Source organism: Amblyraja radiata, chromosome 2 (genome assembly GCF_010909765.2).
Source record: "Amblyraja radiata isolate CabotCenter1 chromosome 2, sAmbRad1.1.pri, whole genome shotgun sequence".
Lineage (NCBI taxonomy): Eukaryota > Metazoa > Chordata > Chondrichthyes > Rajiformes > Rajidae > Amblyraja > Amblyraja radiata.
Genome location: NC_045957.1, coordinates 70,693,586 through 70,712,874, shown reverse-complemented (window position 1 = coordinate 70,712,874; position 19,289 = coordinate 70,693,586). Strand labels below are relative to the sequence as shown.

Below are 19,289 nucleotides of genomic sequence, written 5' to 3'. Positions count from 1 at the left end.
CCACTGATTTTTCCCAGTTCCAATAAAAGATCCTCATTCTGAAACATTAACTCTGTTTCTCTCTCCACAGGTGCTGCCTACACCGCTGAGTAATTCCAACATCCATGTAATTTGCAGACTCTTATACATTGTCAAGACCAAACACAGGCTGGGCCATCGTTTCGCGGAACACCTTCGCTCAGCCCGCGTGAACCAACCTGATCTCCCGTTTGCTGGACACTTTAATTCTCCTTCCCATTCCTACACAGACCTTTCTGTCCTCAGTCTCCTCCATTATCAGAGTGAGGCTAAACGCAAATTGGAGGAATAGCATCTCATATTTCGCTTGGGCAGCTTACAGCCCAGTGGTATGCATTGTGATTTCTCTCACTTCAGGTAGCCCCGGCATTCCCCCTCTCTCTATCCTTCCCCCACCCAAGTCGCACAAGCTTCTCATTTTCACCCTACAAATGGCTTGTTTCCTTTATCATCGTTACTTTTTTGCAAATCTTTCATTCATTGTTCTTTATCTTCTATCTCTCATTTCCCTTATCCCTAACCAGTCTGAAGAATGGTCTCGACCTGAAACGTCACCCATTCCTTCTATCCATAGATGATGCCTGTCCCACTGAGTTACTCCAGCTTTGTGTCTTTCCATGTTATTTTTCTTTCTTTCGCTTTGGCTTTCCACTTTTTAACTAATTCATTTATCAGTCTTGGCAGTGGCCAGAGATAGAATGGACAATTCCTTCGAGCATGGAAGGAAAACAAGGAGTCACTGGTTTGAGGCATTCTTTGGTCCTCAACACTTTTATACACTGCTCTAGAAAATGGTCTAAGTTTGTTATGTGGCTAAAGCAGAGAACAGCAGAAAAAGTAACCAAGCTTTTATTTTTAAATAACCTTTATCGTCATCAAATGGTCCAGTTTAAAAAAAACATAATTTGTTTAAGTTAGAACTTCCTGTAAAGTTAAACTCCAACCAGATGAGCTGAGACATCAGAGTGCAACCTGTAGAGGTAGTGTATCTGGGTTTCCCGTTCCATTTATTCAACAAAGTACCATGTACAAGGCTGGTGCAGAAGTTTAGAATTCATGGCACTGGGTGAAGTGTGCAAACATGAATTGAAAATCAAAGGAAACTGCAAACGCTAAAATCTTATATCAAAACACTTCTGCTTGGGAGGGTTAGTGTGTTTGATAATCAGCACAGTCTCGGAGAGCCTGTTTCCATGCCGTGCTATCCTCTGGTTCTATGGTTCTTGAGAGCAGATTGAGCCTTATTTCATCTGAAAAAAGGTACTTCCTGCAGTGCAGCAGTCATTCATAAGTGACCATTAGTGACCGCCAAGTGCTAGCCAAGAATATTATGCTAAATTTGTAGTCAATTGGAGCCCTCTTCCATCAGATAATCATCCTGCTGTTTATAGTGCCTCGTCAACAGGTGTTCAATTCATCCTGTGCTAATTTTAAAAGTTTATATTAGCCAAGGTTATGGCTGTTGAAAAAGGCACGCCCAAGATTTGTTTTGTCAGAAAATGAAAGGTCACTGCCAAATCATATCCAGAAGGACATCCATCTTCCCACTGGAAGGAACTTGTGGACATACAGCTCAACTTCCCTGCCTAGGGGACAAATGCCTGCTACTGCTACTACTAGAGAATTTAGTCCAAGCATACCACACCGACTCACACAATAACAAATTATCCTCTTGACACATCATGGTAGCTTAAAAAGAACACGGGCTCAATTCCAATGGCCTAGTGTGACATATGGGTTATTAAAATACTATAAAACCACTGGGGAATGAAAACAATCACAGAGGCAAACATTTTTGTTGCTTGCATCTTTTCAGTAGAGATGGACTTGCCTGTATTTGACCATGTTTTGATCATTGCAGAAGTGACTAATGAATCTTGCATAGTATAGATGCATGACAGCGTGCTCTTTCCCTCCAATGTACAGATCTACAGGCATCCAGAAGTCCGCTAATAAGGTGTCAAAGGGCCTTGAAAGCAAGTAGTTACAGACAGTTATATTCATAATAAAGTAATAATCAGATATGTGTTATTAAATTCTCATCCCGTTGCTTGGCAACCAATTATCCCAGAAAATTTGAGGTTGGGCAAGAAGTTGGGTCTGAAGAAGAGTTTCGACCCGAAACGTTGCTTATTTCCTTCACTCCATAGATGCTGCCTCACCCGCTGAGTTTCTCCAGCATTTTTGTCTACCTTTGATTTTCCAGCATCTGCAGTTCCTACTTAAACACTTCATAACAAAGGCATTGTTTTCCAAGTATCTCATTCCTTGGTTAAGCCAAACATCTTTTATTTACATTGCCTAACCTCAAATTTTCTGGGATAATTGGTTGCCAAGCAACGAGATGAGAATTTAATAACACATATCTGATTATTACTGCTGTTGTTGTCTTTAGTGGAACATCCATTATATGTATTGTAATTGAATACATTTTACTGCATTGCCATTATACTTAAAAGAGATTTCAGGGAGGAAATTCATCTGCACCTAATATGACTTTAATTATATCCACTTTGAAACCCAACAACACACAAGTGCCTAACCCATTCCCTAACTAAGCACACAAGAATAAACGCCTCACCATTCCTCATTCAGAGCTCAGTAAATTATAGCGCTTTCTTTCAAGATAAAGACTCAAATTTAACCGAGAAACTAAAATGGACTTTCCTTTAACAGTTGGCACATCATTGGTTATCATTCAAGGAGGAGACCCCCACATTTCTATCTTTCCCAACAATGTAAAGAGTTACTCTCTTATCCATCCTATCAGTTCTTTCCGATGCCTTGAAACTTTGATTAAACCACTTTGATCTTCCTCTACACCATCCCCCATCTACGCAGTCAACATAAAGGAACACTCACACCATTGTTTATTTGTTCTTCTCTCATCTTACAAAATATTTAAAAGCCTGAAAGCACGCACCACCAGATTCAAGACTACTTTCCCCCCACTGTTATCAGATTCTTGAATGAACCTCTAATATACTAAGGATGTATTCCCAACCAATCCACCCAAGTGTGGCTCATGCACTTTTTCTGTAGGTGTAACACTATATTCTAAACTATTTCCATTCTCTTTTTGCACTACTTTACTCATGTATGGTGTACGATGATTTGCCTGAATAACACAAAACAAAGTGCATGTGACGGTAATAAATAAATATCTCCTAAATTTTAGGATATGTGTACTTTGTGTAATCTTTCTTCTTGCGATAGCCTTTGAAGTTGAGAATCTCCAGTAAAACCACCACAGACACTCCAATGAAAATATGCCCTCACTATGGTCTAACTTGACAATTGTAAGAAAAGAATAATATTGAATTATTTGATTCATACTGAAAAAATGCCCAATATGAATACTTTAAAGAGTGTCAGAAACAGGCTACTTTACTACTTTACAGGGACCACATCACCCCGATCCTGGCCTCTCTCCACTGGCTCCCTGTGCTGTTCCGTATACACTTCAAGACCCTCCTCTATGTCTACAAAGCCCTCAATGGGCTTGCACCCTCCTACATTAAAAGTCTTCTCACCCACCACTCCACCTCCAGGTCCCTCAGATCGGCCGACTTGGGGCTGCTGAATATCCCGCGGTCTAGGCATAAGCTTAGGGGCGACCGCGCCTTTGCGGTTGCAGCTCCTAGACTGTGGAACAGCATCCCCCTTCCCATCAGAACTGCCCCCTCCATCGACTCCTTTAAGTCAAGACTAAAATCTTATCTATACTCCCAAGCCTTTCCTGACGTCCACTGAGTGAGGGCTATATGTATATATGTATGTAGTTTGTTTGTTTATACTATTCTTATAACAAATGTAAAGCACTTTGGCCAACGAGAGTTGTTTTTTAAATGTGCTATTTAAATAAATGTGACTTGACTGGACAATGCGGTAAAGGTTGTGCTGAATTTGCAGACTACATATGGAGTTCTGAACACCACACTTTGGTCAGTAATGAGTTAAATCATGGAACTCACTATCTGATAGAGTCTGGAGGCAAATCCTCATGACATTTTTAAAAAATCAACAGGTTTTGATCCATTTTAATTTTCAATTTAATTTCCATTTAAACATAGTCTCTTCTTGTGCTGTAAATGTTTATGATTCAACATTGACCTTGACTATTTACAGTACTAGCAAGGATGGTGGCAAAAGAGGGAAAATATATTTCATAATATAAGGATAGTCATTTCAAACTCACTTCTGACTGTTATGAGGATCAGTGTATCTGTAGTAATACCAGGCTGAATCCACAAATGTATCCATGGTGTCGGTCTCTCGTTTGGCAGGGCCCTTACACCTGCACAAGAAGAGACAAGTTGTAAGCTCTGCAAGTTTTGCAGCCAGCAGCAAACGGGGAAGAGTGCTAACTGAACTAAGCAACATTACGAGCTATGCAGCATCTCAGCATGAATGATAACTGCTCTGCTTTTGACCAACTTAACCTGCAGTGAATGATGAACACAGCCCAGTCCATCACAGACTCATCACTCTCTTCCATTCAGTCATCTTCACATGCTTTGGGAAGGCTGGAAGTATTGTCAAGAATACCTGCCACCCTGGCCATTCCCTCTTCTCTCCTCTACCTTGTGGGAGACATCCAGACTTGAAAACTGTTGCTGCCCAGAGTAGATGAATCGAGAACCAGAGAACATATGTTTAAGGTGGAGAAAAGATTTACTAGGAATCTGAGAGGTAACTTTATCATACAAAGGGTGGTGGGTGTATGGAATTAGGTGCCAGAGGAGGTAGTTGGCGCAGGGACTATCGTAACATTTAGAAACAATTAGACATGTACATGGATAGGATAGGTTTAGAATGATATGGGCACACAGGTCGGACTAGTGGAAAAGGGACACATTGGTCAGCGTGAGCACATTGGGCCAAAGGGCCTGTTTCCATGCTGTATGTATTGCTATCAGACTTCTGAATCACCTTTCACTGCCCCTTTTCCAGGGTTGCTGCTCCTGCATACTTTTAACTCTACCTCATTCAATTGTGCCATCATTGGATTTTAACATTTTTTGCAATGCTTCAGATTGCACTACAATGCTGCACTATTCTGCTGTTTTGTACTTGTCACATTTATCATAACTGTATGGATACTGTTTACTCTGTGAGATTGATGTGAACAAGGAATATTATTGCATGTGGTGTTTATGACAACAAACTCATCTAAACCTGCAGCAGCAAGCGCCATAGGAAAGGTGGCAAATGATTGGGTCATTCACTTCTGAAAAGAAACATCTATTTAGAGCCAGAATCATCTCCAACAAAGATCCTTTATTTGTTACACTATTCAAATGCTCTCCAGTAATCAAATGTACTCAAAGAAAATAGCAATTTATACTTGCAGGACAATTCAAATAACTTGTTATCTGAAAATCCTGTTGATTTGACACCTGGCTCATTGGGTGCTGATTCTTGCATCTATTTTCACTCCCTCATAGGCCCCTGTTCCCACCCTCCTTTCCAGTAACAGGGTCCCACTTCCCTTCCATTACCAGGGCCCCACCTCAACACTTCCCTTCACTCGCCAAGGTCCAGACTGTTACTGAATAGCACACAGCCAGAGCTATATCCTTCTTAACAAATGGGTTGTGATTAGTTTTAAAAGACAGATGTGCAAGTCAGCAATCCCGAGGCTTGGTTTAGTGGGAGCAAGTTGCATTTGCAGGGTAGTACAGGAATCTGGGTGAGGTTAATTTGATGGCAAAATAATTACAGGCACTCATCCTCACTGGGTTCGTTGCCAGGTTTTAACTGTGCACCCAAGCTGACCTCTAAGCCATCTAAACCTTATTTCTTATAAAGTGGTGCAGTAACCAGTAGGTCAGGCAGCATCTGGGGTGGAAGAATGCAACCTTCACATGGCCGCCCTGTTTCGGCGAATGCAATCAACCCGGAGTGCACAAACAAATAAGATCAAATAGAACAAGTTGTCCTACAACTTTAGGCTGTGCAGGCCATACGCAAGAAGAAGAAGGCAGCATCTCTGGAGAACATGGATAATTGACGTTTCGGGTCGAGACCCTTCTTCAGACGAGACATGTTCTGCAGGGATGCTGCCTGTTTCGATGAGTTACTCCAGAACTTTGTGCCTTTTTTTGTAAGTCAATATCTGCAGTTCCTTGTTTTCATCTATTTCTCAATAGCTATTTAATTTATTCTGCAAATCCTTTTAAAAATGACGGAGGACATGGTTTTAGCATCTATTACAGTTTCCAGTAAGACATTAAGAGAATCTTAAGAATCTTAAGAAAGAAATTAGAAAAGCTAAAAGAAGATATGAGGTTGCTTTGGCAAGTAAGGTAAAAGTAAATCCGAAGGGTTTCTACCGCTATATTAATAGCAAAAGGATAACGAGGGATAAAATTGGTCCATTAGAGAGTCAGAGTGGCCAACTATCTGCAGAGCCAAAAGAGATGGGGGAGATATTGAACAGTTTCTTTTCTTCGGTATTCACCAAGGAGAAGGATATTGAATTATGTGAGGTAAGGGAAACAAGTAGAGTAGCTATGGAAACTATGAGGATCAAAGAAGAGGAAGTACTGACACTTTTGAGAAATATAAAAGTGGATAAGTCTCCAGGTCCGGACAGGATATTCCCTAGGACATTGAGGGAAATTAGTGTAGAAATAGCAGGGGCTATGGCAGAAATATTTCAAATGTCATTAGAAACGGGAATAGTGCCGGAGGATTGGCGTACTGCGCATGTTGTTCCATTGTTTAAAAAGGGGTCTAAGAGTAAACCTAGCAATTATAGACCTGTTAGTTTGACGTCAGTGGTGGGCAAATTAATGGAAAGAATACTTAGAGATAATATATATAAGCATCTGGATAAACAGGGTCTGATTAGGAACAGTCAACATGGATTTGTGCCGGGAAGGTCATGTTTAACTAATCTTCTTGAATTTTTTGAAGATGTTACTCGGGAAATTGATGAGGGTAAAGCAGTGGATGTTGTGTATATGGACTTCAGTAAGGCCTTTGACAAGGTTCCTCATGGAAGGTTGGTTAAGAAGGTTCAATGGTTGGGTATTAATGGTGGAGTAGCAAGATGGATTCAACAGTGGCTGAATGGGAGATGCCAGAGAGTAATGGTGGATGGTTGTTTGTCAGGTTGGAGGCCAGTGACGAGTGGGGTGCCACAGGGATCTGTGTTGGGTCCACTGTTGTTTGTCATGTACATCAATGATCTGGACGATGGTGTGGTAAATTGGATTAGTAAGTATGCAGATGATACTAAGATAGGTGGGGTTGCGGGTAATGAAGTAGAGTTTCAAAGTCTACAGAGAGATTTATGCCAGTTGGAAGAGTGGGCTGAAAGATGGCAGATGGAGTTTAATGCTGATAAGTGTGAGGTGCTACATCTTGGCAGGACAAATCAAAATAGGACGTACATGGTAAATGGTAGGGAATTGAAGAATGTAGGTGAACAGAGGGATCTGGGAATAACTGTGCACAGTTCCCTGAAAGTGGAATCTCATGTAGATAGGGTGGTAAAGAAAGCTTTTGGTGTGCTGGCCTTTATAAATCAGAGCATTGAGTATAGAAGTTGGGATGTAATGTTAAAATTATACAAGGCATTGGTGAGGCCAATTCTGGAGTATGGTGTACAATTTTAGTCGCCTAATTATAGGAAGGATGTCAACAAAATAGAGAGAGTACAGAGGAGATTTACAAGAATGTTGCCTGGGTTTCAGCAACTAAGTTACAGAGAAAGGTTGAACAAGTTAGGGCTTTATTCTTTGGAGCGCAGAAGGTTAAGGGGGGAGTTGATAGAGGTTTTTAAAATGATGAGAGGGATAGACAGAGTTGACGTGGAAAAGCTTTTCCCACTGAGAGTAGGGAAGATTCAAACAAGGGGACATGACTTGAGAATTAAGGGACTGAAGTTTAGGGGTAACATGAGGGGGAACTTCTTTACTCAGAGAGTGGTAGCTGTGTGGAATGAGCTTCCAGTGAAGGTGGTGGAGGCAGGTTCGTTTTTATCATTTAAAAATAAATTGGATAGTTATATGGATGGGAAAGGAATGGAGGGTTATGGTCTGAGCGCATGTATATGGGACTAGGGGAGATTATGTGTTCGGCACGGACTAGAAGGGTCGAGATGGCCTGTTTCCGTGCTGTAATTGTTATATGGTTATATGGTTATTTCATTTGCTAACAATTTTAAGTATTAAAAAAAAAATCAAATTTCTCTCTTTCAGCTTTTGATGATTTTAAAACATTATACCCTCTAATTATTAATTCTTTAACCAGTGATAACACATATCTGCATATCCTCCAATGTTACTGAATAAGAATCTATTCTTGTTTAGGTACAACTTAGATTTTACTCCATACTTTCAGAATGTTCCAATTAAAAATTAAATAAGTTTAGTCAATGTCCAATGAGACAGGATGGCCATGAAGATAAGATTGTGTTTAGTTTTGGTTATAAAATTGTGTTTTGTTTTGGTTAATGACTTGATTTCCAAGCAAGCATCGTCAATAAACTGGCTATCTGACAATGTACCTCATGCAATGTAAAATATTTTAACAAAATCATTTCACATTTGATGCCATGAGCAATCTTCTACTATCGATATATTTTTACTTAATGTTTAACCTGCTATGCATTTCAGCAATTCTTTATTTTTATTTCAATAAGCTATTACAGCAATTTGAAGCGAAACTTTTGAGGAAACAAAAAAAATACTTACTTAGGACATGTACAATTAAACCATTCGGAGGCTGTAGATAGTGGGGAAGTTCCTTTGGCTGTAAATGACTTAAGTTTGGGCAGAGGTACAGGAAGTTCTTCATAAGGAACTGGCACAGTGCCGCAAGATGGGCAATGGATGATGGGAATAGGCGTCCCCCAGTAACGTTGCCGGGATATCAACCAGTCACGCATTTTTGTACTCGTAAAATGGCCACCAATTCCAAGGTCCCTTGCATGCTTTAGTATGGCATGAATTGCAGATCGTCTATCTAGTCCTGTGAACTAAAGATAAAATAGTCTAATTTAACTAGAAATTTGTATGATTTTTTTTTCCCCCAGTATCTGTGGTTACCCAATTTTTCCCCCATCTCTAATTGTTTTCAAGAATGTGGCATCTATGGAGAGAAATGGACAGGTGACGTTTCAGGTCAGAACCCTTCTTCAGACCAACGGAGTAGAGGGGAGAAAGCTGGCAGAAAGAGGTGAGGGGAAAAGAATGGACAATATTCCCCATATTTGTCCAATATTCTCCGACTTCAAGGCTACTATGAAATCCACGTGATACCTTATCAATCAGTATCTGAGTCAGTATCAGTATCCGTATCTGATCAGTAAACTCTAAATGTACATTGTGTATAATATATTTCCTTCTGCTGCTTCCAGATCTTTTAATGAAAACCTTAATCTGTGCCCTGTGCTCTTCCTCCGCTGCTAAATATCCTTTCTTCATACTGTACATATTTTTTTGGCAGAGAAATCTTCACATCACTGGTATATTGATGCAACTTTAAGCACTCATCCTTGGAAGCATTCTTGTAAATTTGTTCTGAACGCAGTTACAAGTACCACAAACACAGCAGGCTCAGCTGCAGCACTAACCTCACCAGAATTCCGTAATTTTTCTGTACCATCAGGTAAAGTCTCAAAGACCTCTCTCCACTGCAGATCCAACTTTTGTGCAACTGCAGAATCTTCTGGATTTACACATGGAATACCTTTGTTTAAAAAAAACCAGAAGGATTAACTGGACTATATTAAGAAATATATTTGCTGCCATTTTTCTGCTGTGTAAATAGCTGCCACATCTCTTCACTTTGAACCACAAGACAACGGCATTGGTCGTGACCCAAGGCTCAGTGAGTAGTACTCCCACCCCTTTTAAATCAGAAGGCTGTGGTGTGAAATCCGACTCTGGAGACGCATATATAACCATATAACAATTACAGCACGGAAACAGGCCATCTCGGCCCTACAAGTGCGTGCCAAACACTTATTTTCCCCTAGTCCCATCTACCTGCACTCAGACCATAACCCTCCATTCCTTTCCCATCCATATACCTATCCAATGTATTTATAAATGATAAAATCGAACCTGCCTCCACCACTTCCACTGGAAGCTCATTCCACACAGCTACCACTCTCTGAATAAAGAAGTTCCCCCTCATGTTACCCCTCAACTTCTGTCCCTTAATTCTGAAGTAATGTCCTGTTTGAATCTTCCCTACTCTCAATGGGAAAAGCTTATCCACGTCAACTCTGTCTATCCCTCCCAAGCAGGTGATTTTCTGATGAGACTCCAATACAGTATTGAAGGTGAACTGTTTTATCATAGCATGAAGTGCTAAACAAGGACCCCATGAGTTTACCAAATGAGTTAAAAGACCCATGGGATTATTTCAGTAAAGGTAGAGGAGTCCTCCTCAACATCTCTGCCAATATGTATTCCTCACTCAATATTTCTGCAGCAATTATGTGATCAACATCACATTGTGGGTTACCAACCATAAATCAATTATTACAATTATAGACCTTGAAGTTAGCTGAACAATGCTATGGAAATGTAAATCACTCTTGTTCATTCCAACTCGCCACAGTATAATTGAGAACTCTGCAGTTAATGGGATTAGGCCATTTGCTCCTGTGGCTCTAAACACGCTAACAGAGGTGCTCAATGGTAATAAAGAATTACTCTCTTTCCTTCAGCCCCATGCCTGTCACAAGGGAAGCATCTCATTGTACTTAATGACTTCATACGTTCTCACATTTCTTTCACAAAATGGATTGTTATGGACATTAGTGCTGCAAACAGACCATTCATTCTTCATTTCAAATTCCTCCATGGCCCTGTCCCTCCAAACCTCTAATTTCACCCAGACTTGCAACCAATCAGGATTTAAGCACTCAAACAATTCTGGCCTCTCGCGCATCTCCAAATTTTACTCTCCCCACCCTTGGAGGTCACATTTGCAATGTTCAATCAACGGTTTCTTAACTGCCACGTACACCAGGTACAGTGACATACATTTTTTCATACTGATCAGCAAGACTATTCCCTACATAACTGTGTATATATGTACAAATATCTGTGTATATTCCCTACATAAATGTGTATTCCCCCCCCCCCCCCCCCCCGGTTCCTCTCACTGGGCCCTTCGGTTCCTCCAGCGTCCGCCGCCATCAGTGTCTCCTTCCATAAGTTCATGTGAAAGGAACAGAATTAGGCCATTTGGCCCATCAAGTCTACTCCGCCATTCAATCATGGCTGATCTATCTCTCCCTCCTAACCCCATTCTCCTGCCTTTTCCCCATAATGCCTGTCGCCCGTACTATTCAAGAATCTATCTGTCTCTGCCGTAAAATATCGATTGAGTTGGTCTCCACAGCCTTCTGTGGCAATTAATTCTATAGATTCACCACCCTCTGGCTAAAATAAAGAAACATCCTTTAATTCTGGGGCTATGACCTCTGGTCCTAGACTCGCCCACTAGTGGAAACATCCTCTCCACATCCACTCTACACAAGCCTTTCACTATTCGGTACATTTCAATGAGAACCCCCCTTATCCTTCTAAATTCCAGCAAGTAGAGGCCCAGTGCCATCAAACGCTCATCATATGTTAATCCACTCATTCTCGTAATCCTCCTCTGGGCCAGAGGTCATCTCCAGAGCCAGCATATCCTTCCTCAGATATGGGGCCCAAAATTGCTAACAATTTCTTCCACCCCTTCGCCGATTCCCGATTCACAAAGCGAGCAGGGCCGGGGTCGGCGGCCTTTCCTCTCCGATGGAGCGGGGCTTGCAGTTGGGATAAAGCCTGCTGCTGCTGGGCCTCCAGTGGCCCTGTCCACCGTCTAGGCCCTGGCCTGCTTCCCGCTACCGATCCGCTTAACGACCCTCGGTTCGACCTCCTCCTCTCCGGTGTATGGGGTGAGCAGAGGCCGGGCATGGCAGCAACCTCTCCGGGCCCGTTCTTGTTGCCGCGATAGCGCGACACAGCTTGTTGGGAGGTGACCTTCTGCCGCGCGGCTCGCCGCTTAGATAAACTACATTCAAAAATGATACAGGTCATCTAAGAAATTTACTGGAGATAAAACAACCTGGAATACATTACCTGATCAGAGAAAATTGAAGCAGAAATGTATGCTTTACCTATGACAGTGTCGAGACGATCTTCAAACTCTTCCTTGGCTGAAATTATAAGAGGAATTTCTAGACCATTTAAAAGGTTTACAGCAGTCACTGGAGTTCGGCAATCTGGAATTCAATTAGTAATGAATTATGGTTAGGTCCTTATAAATCAATTTTTTATCCAGTAAGTATAGAACTGTGTTTCCATGAGTGGACCTCCTCAGAATCAAGTAGTTCTAGCTTTCAATAAATTAAAAGACTTGTGCTTCCCTTTGCAGACATACTGCTTCTATAAAAGTACATACTGCTTCTATAGAACACAACAACATAAAAAAAATTATCAGCCATTGAGAGTTGCTGCCTTACAGCGAATGCAGCGCCGGAGACCCAGGTTTGATCCTGACTACGGATGCTGTCTGTACGAAGTTTGTACGTACTCCCCGTGACCTGTGTGAGTTTTCTCCGAGATCTTCAGTTTCCTCCCACACTCCAAAGATGCACAGGTTTGCTGGTTAATTGGCTTGGTAAATGTAAAAAAATATTGTCCCTATTGGGTGTAGGATAGTGTTAATGTGCGGGGATCGCTGGTCGGCGTGGACCCGGTGGGCCGAAGAGTCTGTTTCCGCGCTGTATCTCTAAAACAGAAATATTTATGATTATACTGTAGTTTAACTGTCCCAAAGATTAGGGACACTGGATTTTTTAGGAAAATGGGAACCAATGCTAATTTGAACTGATCATCAAAAGTACATGGAATCAGAATGGAATTTGACCCATTTAATCGTGTTGAGGCAGTAGCCAGAATACAGGAATAACAGATCTTTTATATGTTATATACAAAGTGACTAGCTTTACAGTGCCACGAAAACAGAAGGAAACTTGTAATGAGATGTGTAAAACACTGGCAAAATTTCCACAATCCAATGCAGATGCATTGTCTGTAGTTTGTTAATATGTGAGCAAAGACAATGTGGTGGATTACACGATGAGAAAGATTGCTGAAATTGTTTATAGGCAAATTTCACTTGGCTGACAAGTAAATATTCTGACAGGATGTTTTCATGGACCTCACAGGATGAGAGTAAATTTAAAAAGGTACAGTCTGGGAAAACAGATTTCAGTTTGGTTATTTTTTCTGTCTGAACCATCCTGCTGGGACTGGAAAATGAATGCAGCTCTGCCGGTTATGGGAAAGCACATTACGGCATTGCCTTCCAAAGACGCAGAAGTACATTTCTATCAAAGGCACTTCCTGATGAAGACACATCTTGTTACAAGATTTCCTTCAGTTCCATATTTAGAGGGGAAAAAATTCATCATTTTTGGACAGTAAATTCTATTACAGGGAAACAGACACAATTGGAATTTACTGCTAAAACAACATTGCCTTGCAAACATAACCTTGTTTCTAATTCTCACCCAGTGAATGGTATGACACATTATATTACATCTTATATTAGCAGCCTTATTGTTCAATGCTTAGGAAAAAGTTGACTCAATGCTAAACAACTTTTCACCTACAAATCAAATGCCATCCGAGGGGCATTTCGTTGTCTCTGTACTGTACACTGCACAATGACAATAAAGTTGAATCTGAATCTGAATCTGAGTTCTTAGCATTCTAACCAAGTCAGTCCCTATAATATGCCAGAGAACTGTGAGCAAAAATCCTGGCCTGCTTGTCAGCACGATGTGTCACACTGTCAGATGTTCATCAACTAAGCTGCGGCCCCGTCTGTTTTTTCAGGTGCAAAGATCAAGGGAAATGTCACCAGTGTCCTGGAGTATTATGTGTGTTACTTGTGCAGTAGGAGGTGCAGCAAAATCATCTATCGCATAAGGTGGTCACCTCTATGTCAGTAAGACCAAGTGCAGACTAGGCAACTACTTTGTCATGGCCACATTGAGCTCCCAATTCCCACACCACAACCTATCTGCCATTGGCCTCCTCTATTCCCCAAACGCCCCACCTTTTCATACTGGCGACCTCTTCGGCACTATTTCAGTCCAGAGGAAAGATCCCAACCTGAAACACCAAATGTCCATTCCCCTCTACAGATGATGCCCGACACTGAGATCCTCCAGCAATTGTTTTTTTTTCAATATTTACAGTCCTTTGTGTCTTCGCAATCATTTTCCAGCTGATTTCACCTTCCCCAATTCTTAAGCAGCTTGGGGGTTACCAAGTCTAATTGTAGAGTCCCGGACCTGGGACAATAATAAATAAATTAAACAGTTCTGCTAACAAAAATATTTCCACAAAACCTTACCCGTATCAGATACGAATTGCTCATGAAGCAGATGTCTCAGCTTACTGTCGCTATGTAGCAATCTATGACTAGGCAAGATGGATAGATGGGACGCTCCATAAATGGCCTCTGGAACGAAGGCATATGCAGCAAGCTTTTCACCAACCTTTTCACCATTCACCTAGGTAGAAAGATTCACACTATTTGAATAATACAGTAAACATAGAAACATAGAAACATAGAAATTAGGTGCAGGAGTAGGCCATTCGGCCCTTCGAGCCTGCACCGCCATTCAATATGATCATGGCTGATCATCCAACTCAGTATCCCGTACCTGCCTTCTCTCCATACCCTCTGATCCCCTTAGCCACAAGGGCCACATCTAACTCCCTCTTAAATATAGCCAATGAACTGGCCTCGACTACCCTCTGTGGCAGGGAGTTCCAGAGATTCACCACTCTCTGTGTGAAACTGGGAACCTCACAGCTGCAAGCCACATTTAAATGTTTTACATTTCTATATTCAATCCCCTTCCAACACCATAAAATGGCATTCATTTAACTGTTTTTACATGTATAAAACAAGCCCAAGATTCCCACAGCTGCAATACCCAACCTATGATTTTCTATTTCTTGCAGTAAAATAACAAAAAACTTCAGATGGGCAAACAAGAAAATGGAGGAACAGCCCAAAGTTGTTTATACCTTTAACTCAAAGTCAAAATAGCATCCAGTACAAGCACCAATCCAGTTTGCTTGCATTTCTTTGACACCGTACCAATCAGGAAGGCCTTCCAGGGCATCCAGCAAAGACTGTAAAACATAAAAGCCTGCTGAAATAACAGTTTGTAAAATAACAAATCACATACATTAACCACCAGCCCATCCTTGACCATGCCTTACCCCACATTTCTGGCCAAAGTAAAAATTCAATTTCAAATATATTCTATTAACAAGGGCCCTATTCAATTAAAAGCAGTCAAAAACTCAGATTTCATAAGAGGAAAGAATGGTCGAGTAGTCTGGGGATTTGGACATAAAAATGTAGATCTTGTAGACACAAGATGTAGATACAAACAATCTTCCTGATATAGTAGTGGCTAGAGGATCTGGGGTGATGGAAGAACTGAAGGAAATCCACATTAGGCAGGAAATGGTGTTGGATAGACTGATGGGACTGAAGGCTGATAAATCCCCGGGGCCTGATGGTCTGCATCCCAGGGTACTTAAGGAAGTGGCTCTAGAAATCGTGGATGCATTGGTGATAATTTTCCAATGTTCTATAGACTCAGGATCAGTTCCTGTGGATTGGAGGGGAGCTAATGTTATCCCACTTTTTAAGAACGGCGGGAGAGAGAAAACAGAGAATTATAGACCAGTTAGCCTGACATCGGTGGTAGGGAAGATGCTGGAGTCAATTATAAAAGATGAGATAGCCGAACATTTGGATAGCAGTAACAGGATCGGTCCGAGTCAGCATGGATTTACGAAGGGGAAATCATGTTTGACTAATCTTCTGGAATTTTTTGAAGATGTAACCAGGGAAATGGACAAGTGAATGTAGTGTACATGGACTTTCAGAAAGCATTTGATAAGGTCCCACATAGGAGATTAGTGGGCAAAATTAGGGCAAATGGTATTGGGGGTAGAATGCTGACATGGATAGAGAAGTGGTTGGCAGTCAGGAAACAAAGAGTGGGGATTAACGGGTCCCTTTCAGAATTGCAGGCAGTGACTAGTGGGGTACCGCAAGGCTCGGTGCTGGGACCGCAGCTATTTACAATATACATCAATGATTTGGACGAAGGGATTCAAAGTAACATTAGCAAATTTGCAGATGACATAAAGCTGCGTGGCAGTGTGAACTGTGAGGAGGATGCTATGAGAATGCAGGGTGACTTGGACAGGTTGGGGGAGTGGGCAGATGAATGGCAGATGAAGTTTAATGCGGATAAATGTGAGGTTATCCACTTTGGTAGCAAAAACAGGAAGGCAGATTACTATCCAAATGGCATCAAGTTGGGAAAAGGGGATGTTCTACGGGATCTGGGGGTCCTTGTACATCAATCTATGAAAGTAAGCATGCAGGTACACCAGGCAGTGAAGAAAGCGAATGGCATGTTGGCCTTATAACAAGAGGAATTGATTATAGAAACATAGAAAATAGGTGCAGGAGTAGGCCATTCGGCCCTTCGAGCCTGCACCACCATTCAATATGATCATGGCTGATCATCCAACTCAGTATCCTGTACCTGCCTTCTCTCCATATCCCCTGATCCCTTTAGCCACAAGGGCCACATCTAACTCCCTCTTAAATATAGCCAATGAACTGGCCTCAACTACCTTCTGCGGGAGAGAATTCCAGAGATTCACCACACTCTGTGTGAAAAAAGTTTTCCTCATCTCGGTCCTAAAAGATTTCCCCCTTATCCTTAAAGTGTGACCCCTTTTCTGGACTTCCCCAACATCGGGAACAATCTTCCTGCATCTAGCCTGTCCAACCCCTTAAGAATTTTGTACGTTTCTATAAGATCCCCCCTCAATCTTCTAAATTCTAGCGAGTACAAACCGAGTCTATCCAGTCTTTCTTCATATGAAAGTCCTGACATCCCAGGAATCAGTCTGGTGAACCTTCTCTGTATTCCCTCTATGGCAAGAATGTCTTTCCTCAGATTAGTAGACCAAAACTGTACGCAATACTCCAGGTATGGTCTCACCAAGACCCTGTACAACTGCAGTAGAACCTCCCTGCTCCTATACTCAAATCCTTTTGCTATGAATGGTAATATACCATTCGCCTTCTTCACTGCCTGCTGCACCTGCATGCCTACTTTTAATGACTGGTGTACCATAACACCCAAGTCTCGTTGCATCTCCCCCTTTCCTAATCGGCCACCATTCAGATAATAATCTACTTTCCTGTTTTTGCCACCAAAGTGGATAACCTCACATTTATCCACATTATACTGCATCTGCCATGCATTTGCTCACTCACCCAGCCTATCCAAGTCACCTTGCAGCCTCCTAGCATCCTCCTCACAGCTAACACTGCCCCCCAGCTTCGTGTCATCCGCAAACTTGGAGATGTTGCATTCAATTCCCTCGTCCAAATCATTAATATATATCGTAAATAGCTGGGGTCCCAGAACTGAGCCTTGCGGTACCCCACTAGTCACTGCCTGCCATTGTGAAAAGGACCCGTTTACTCCTACTCTTTGCTTCCTGTCTGCCAGCCAGTTCTCTATCCACATCAATACTGAACCCCCAATACTGTGTGCTTTAAGTTTGTATACTAATCTCTTATGTGGGACCTTGTCGAAAGCCTTCTGAAAGTCCAGATATAACACATCCACCGGTTCTCCCTTATCCACTCTACTAGTTACATCCTCGAAAAATTCTATAAGATTCGTCAGACATGATTTACCCTTCATAAATCCATGCTGACTTTGTCCAATGATTTCACCACTTTCCAAATGTGCTGCTATCCCATCTTTAATAACTGATTCTAGCAGTTTCCCCACTACCGACGTTAGACTAACTGGTCTGTAATTCCCCGTTTTCTCTCTCCCTCCCTTTTTAAAAAATGGTGTTACATTAGCTACCCTCCAACCCTCAGGAACTACTCCAGAATCTAAAGAGTTTTGAAAAATTATCACTAATGCATCCACTATTTCTGGGGCTACTTCCTTAAGTACTCTGGGATGCAGCCTATCTGGCACTGGGGATTTATCGGCCTTTAATCCATTCAATTTACCTAACACCACTTCACGGCTAACCTGGATTTCACTCAGTTCCTCCATCTAGGTGCAAAGAGGGGTCCTTCTGCAGTTGTACAGAGCCCTAGTGAGACCGCACCTGGAACATTGTGTGCAGTTTTGGTCCCCTAATTTGAGGAAGGACATTCTTGCTATGGAGGAAGTGCAGCGTCGGTTTGCAAGGTTAATTCCCGGGATGGTGGGACTGTCATATGCTGAGAGAATGGAGCAGCTGGGCTTATACACTCTGGAGTTTAGAAGGATGAGAGGATATCTCATTGAAACATATAAGATTGTTAAGGGTTTGGACACGCTAGAGGCAGGAAACATGTTCCCGATGTTGGGGGAGTCCAGAACCAGGGGCCACAGTTTAAGAATAAGGTGTAAGCCATTTAGAACGGAGACGAGGAAACACTTTTTCTCACAGAGAGTGGCGAGTCTGTGGAATTCTCTGCCTCAGAGGGCGGGGGAGGCAGGTTCTCTGGATGCTTTCAAGAGAGAGCTAGATAGGGCTCTTAAAAATAGCAGAGTCAGGGGATATGGGGAGAAGGCAGGAACGGGGTACTGATTGTGGATGATCAGCTATGATCACATTGAATGGCGGTGCTGGCTCGAAGGGCCGAATGGCCTACTCCTGCACCTATTGTCTATTGTCTATTGTACGATAAATGGGACTTAGCTAGGGAACTGGCTGTAGAGTTGGTCGATCATACGTATACAGTAGATATAATGCGAAAGCCAACTAAACGCATTTGGTGACAAACAAATCTAAAGATAACAAAAGCATAGAACAACATTTCAGCAGATGAGCCGAAATGGAGTGCAATGTCACTAAGATAGCAACAGTGAAAAACATCAGTGGATCCAAGTACTTGTGCAGTCATTGCCTGCAGCTCTTCTAAAGGTTCAATATGTATTAAGGTATTGAGCAGCTTGGTTCAATTTTAGAAGGAGAGCAGGTGATAGGAAGGTGACAGTTTATAATGGGACTGTGGGAAAAAAACTGTTCTTCCCTGCTGTTATCAGACTATTGAGCAGTCCTCTCATATACAGGTATACTCCCAATCTCCCAATCCACCTGTTTGCGGCCCTTGCACTTTCATAAAAATCTGCGTCTTCTCTTTAGCTGTAACACTATAATCTGCACTCCGAT

The 19,289-nt window shown here is 41.9% G+C and overlaps 1 protein-coding gene across 4 annotated transcripts in view; it reads right to left on the bottom strand.

Annotated features, from left to right (window-relative positions):
* The window catches only part of lars2 (leucyl-tRNA synthetase 2, mitochondrial), a 90,872-nt gene that overhangs the window by 40,091 nt on the left and 31,492 nt on the right, over nucleotides 1-19,289 (bottom strand). For all 4 annotated transcript variants that reach the window (XM_033048553.1, XM_033048543.1, XM_033048532.1 and 1 more), the window contains 7 exons: nucleotides 15,087-15,194; nucleotides 14,404-14,563; nucleotides 12,155-12,259; nucleotides 9,605-9,720; nucleotides 8,724-9,007; nucleotides 4,217-4,315; nucleotides 1,850-1,987 (listed from right to left, as the gene is read on the bottom strand). In XM_033048553.1, coding sequence (XP_032904444.1) covers nucleotides 1,850-1,987; nucleotides 4,217-4,315; nucleotides 8,724-9,007; nucleotides 9,605-9,720; nucleotides 12,155-12,259; nucleotides 14,404-14,563; nucleotides 15,087-15,194 — 1,010 coding nt within the window. The remainder of the gene's footprint in view (nucleotides 1-1,849; nucleotides 1,988-4,216; nucleotides 4,316-8,723; nucleotides 9,008-9,604; nucleotides 9,721-12,154; nucleotides 12,260-14,403; nucleotides 14,564-15,086; nucleotides 15,195-19,289) is intronic.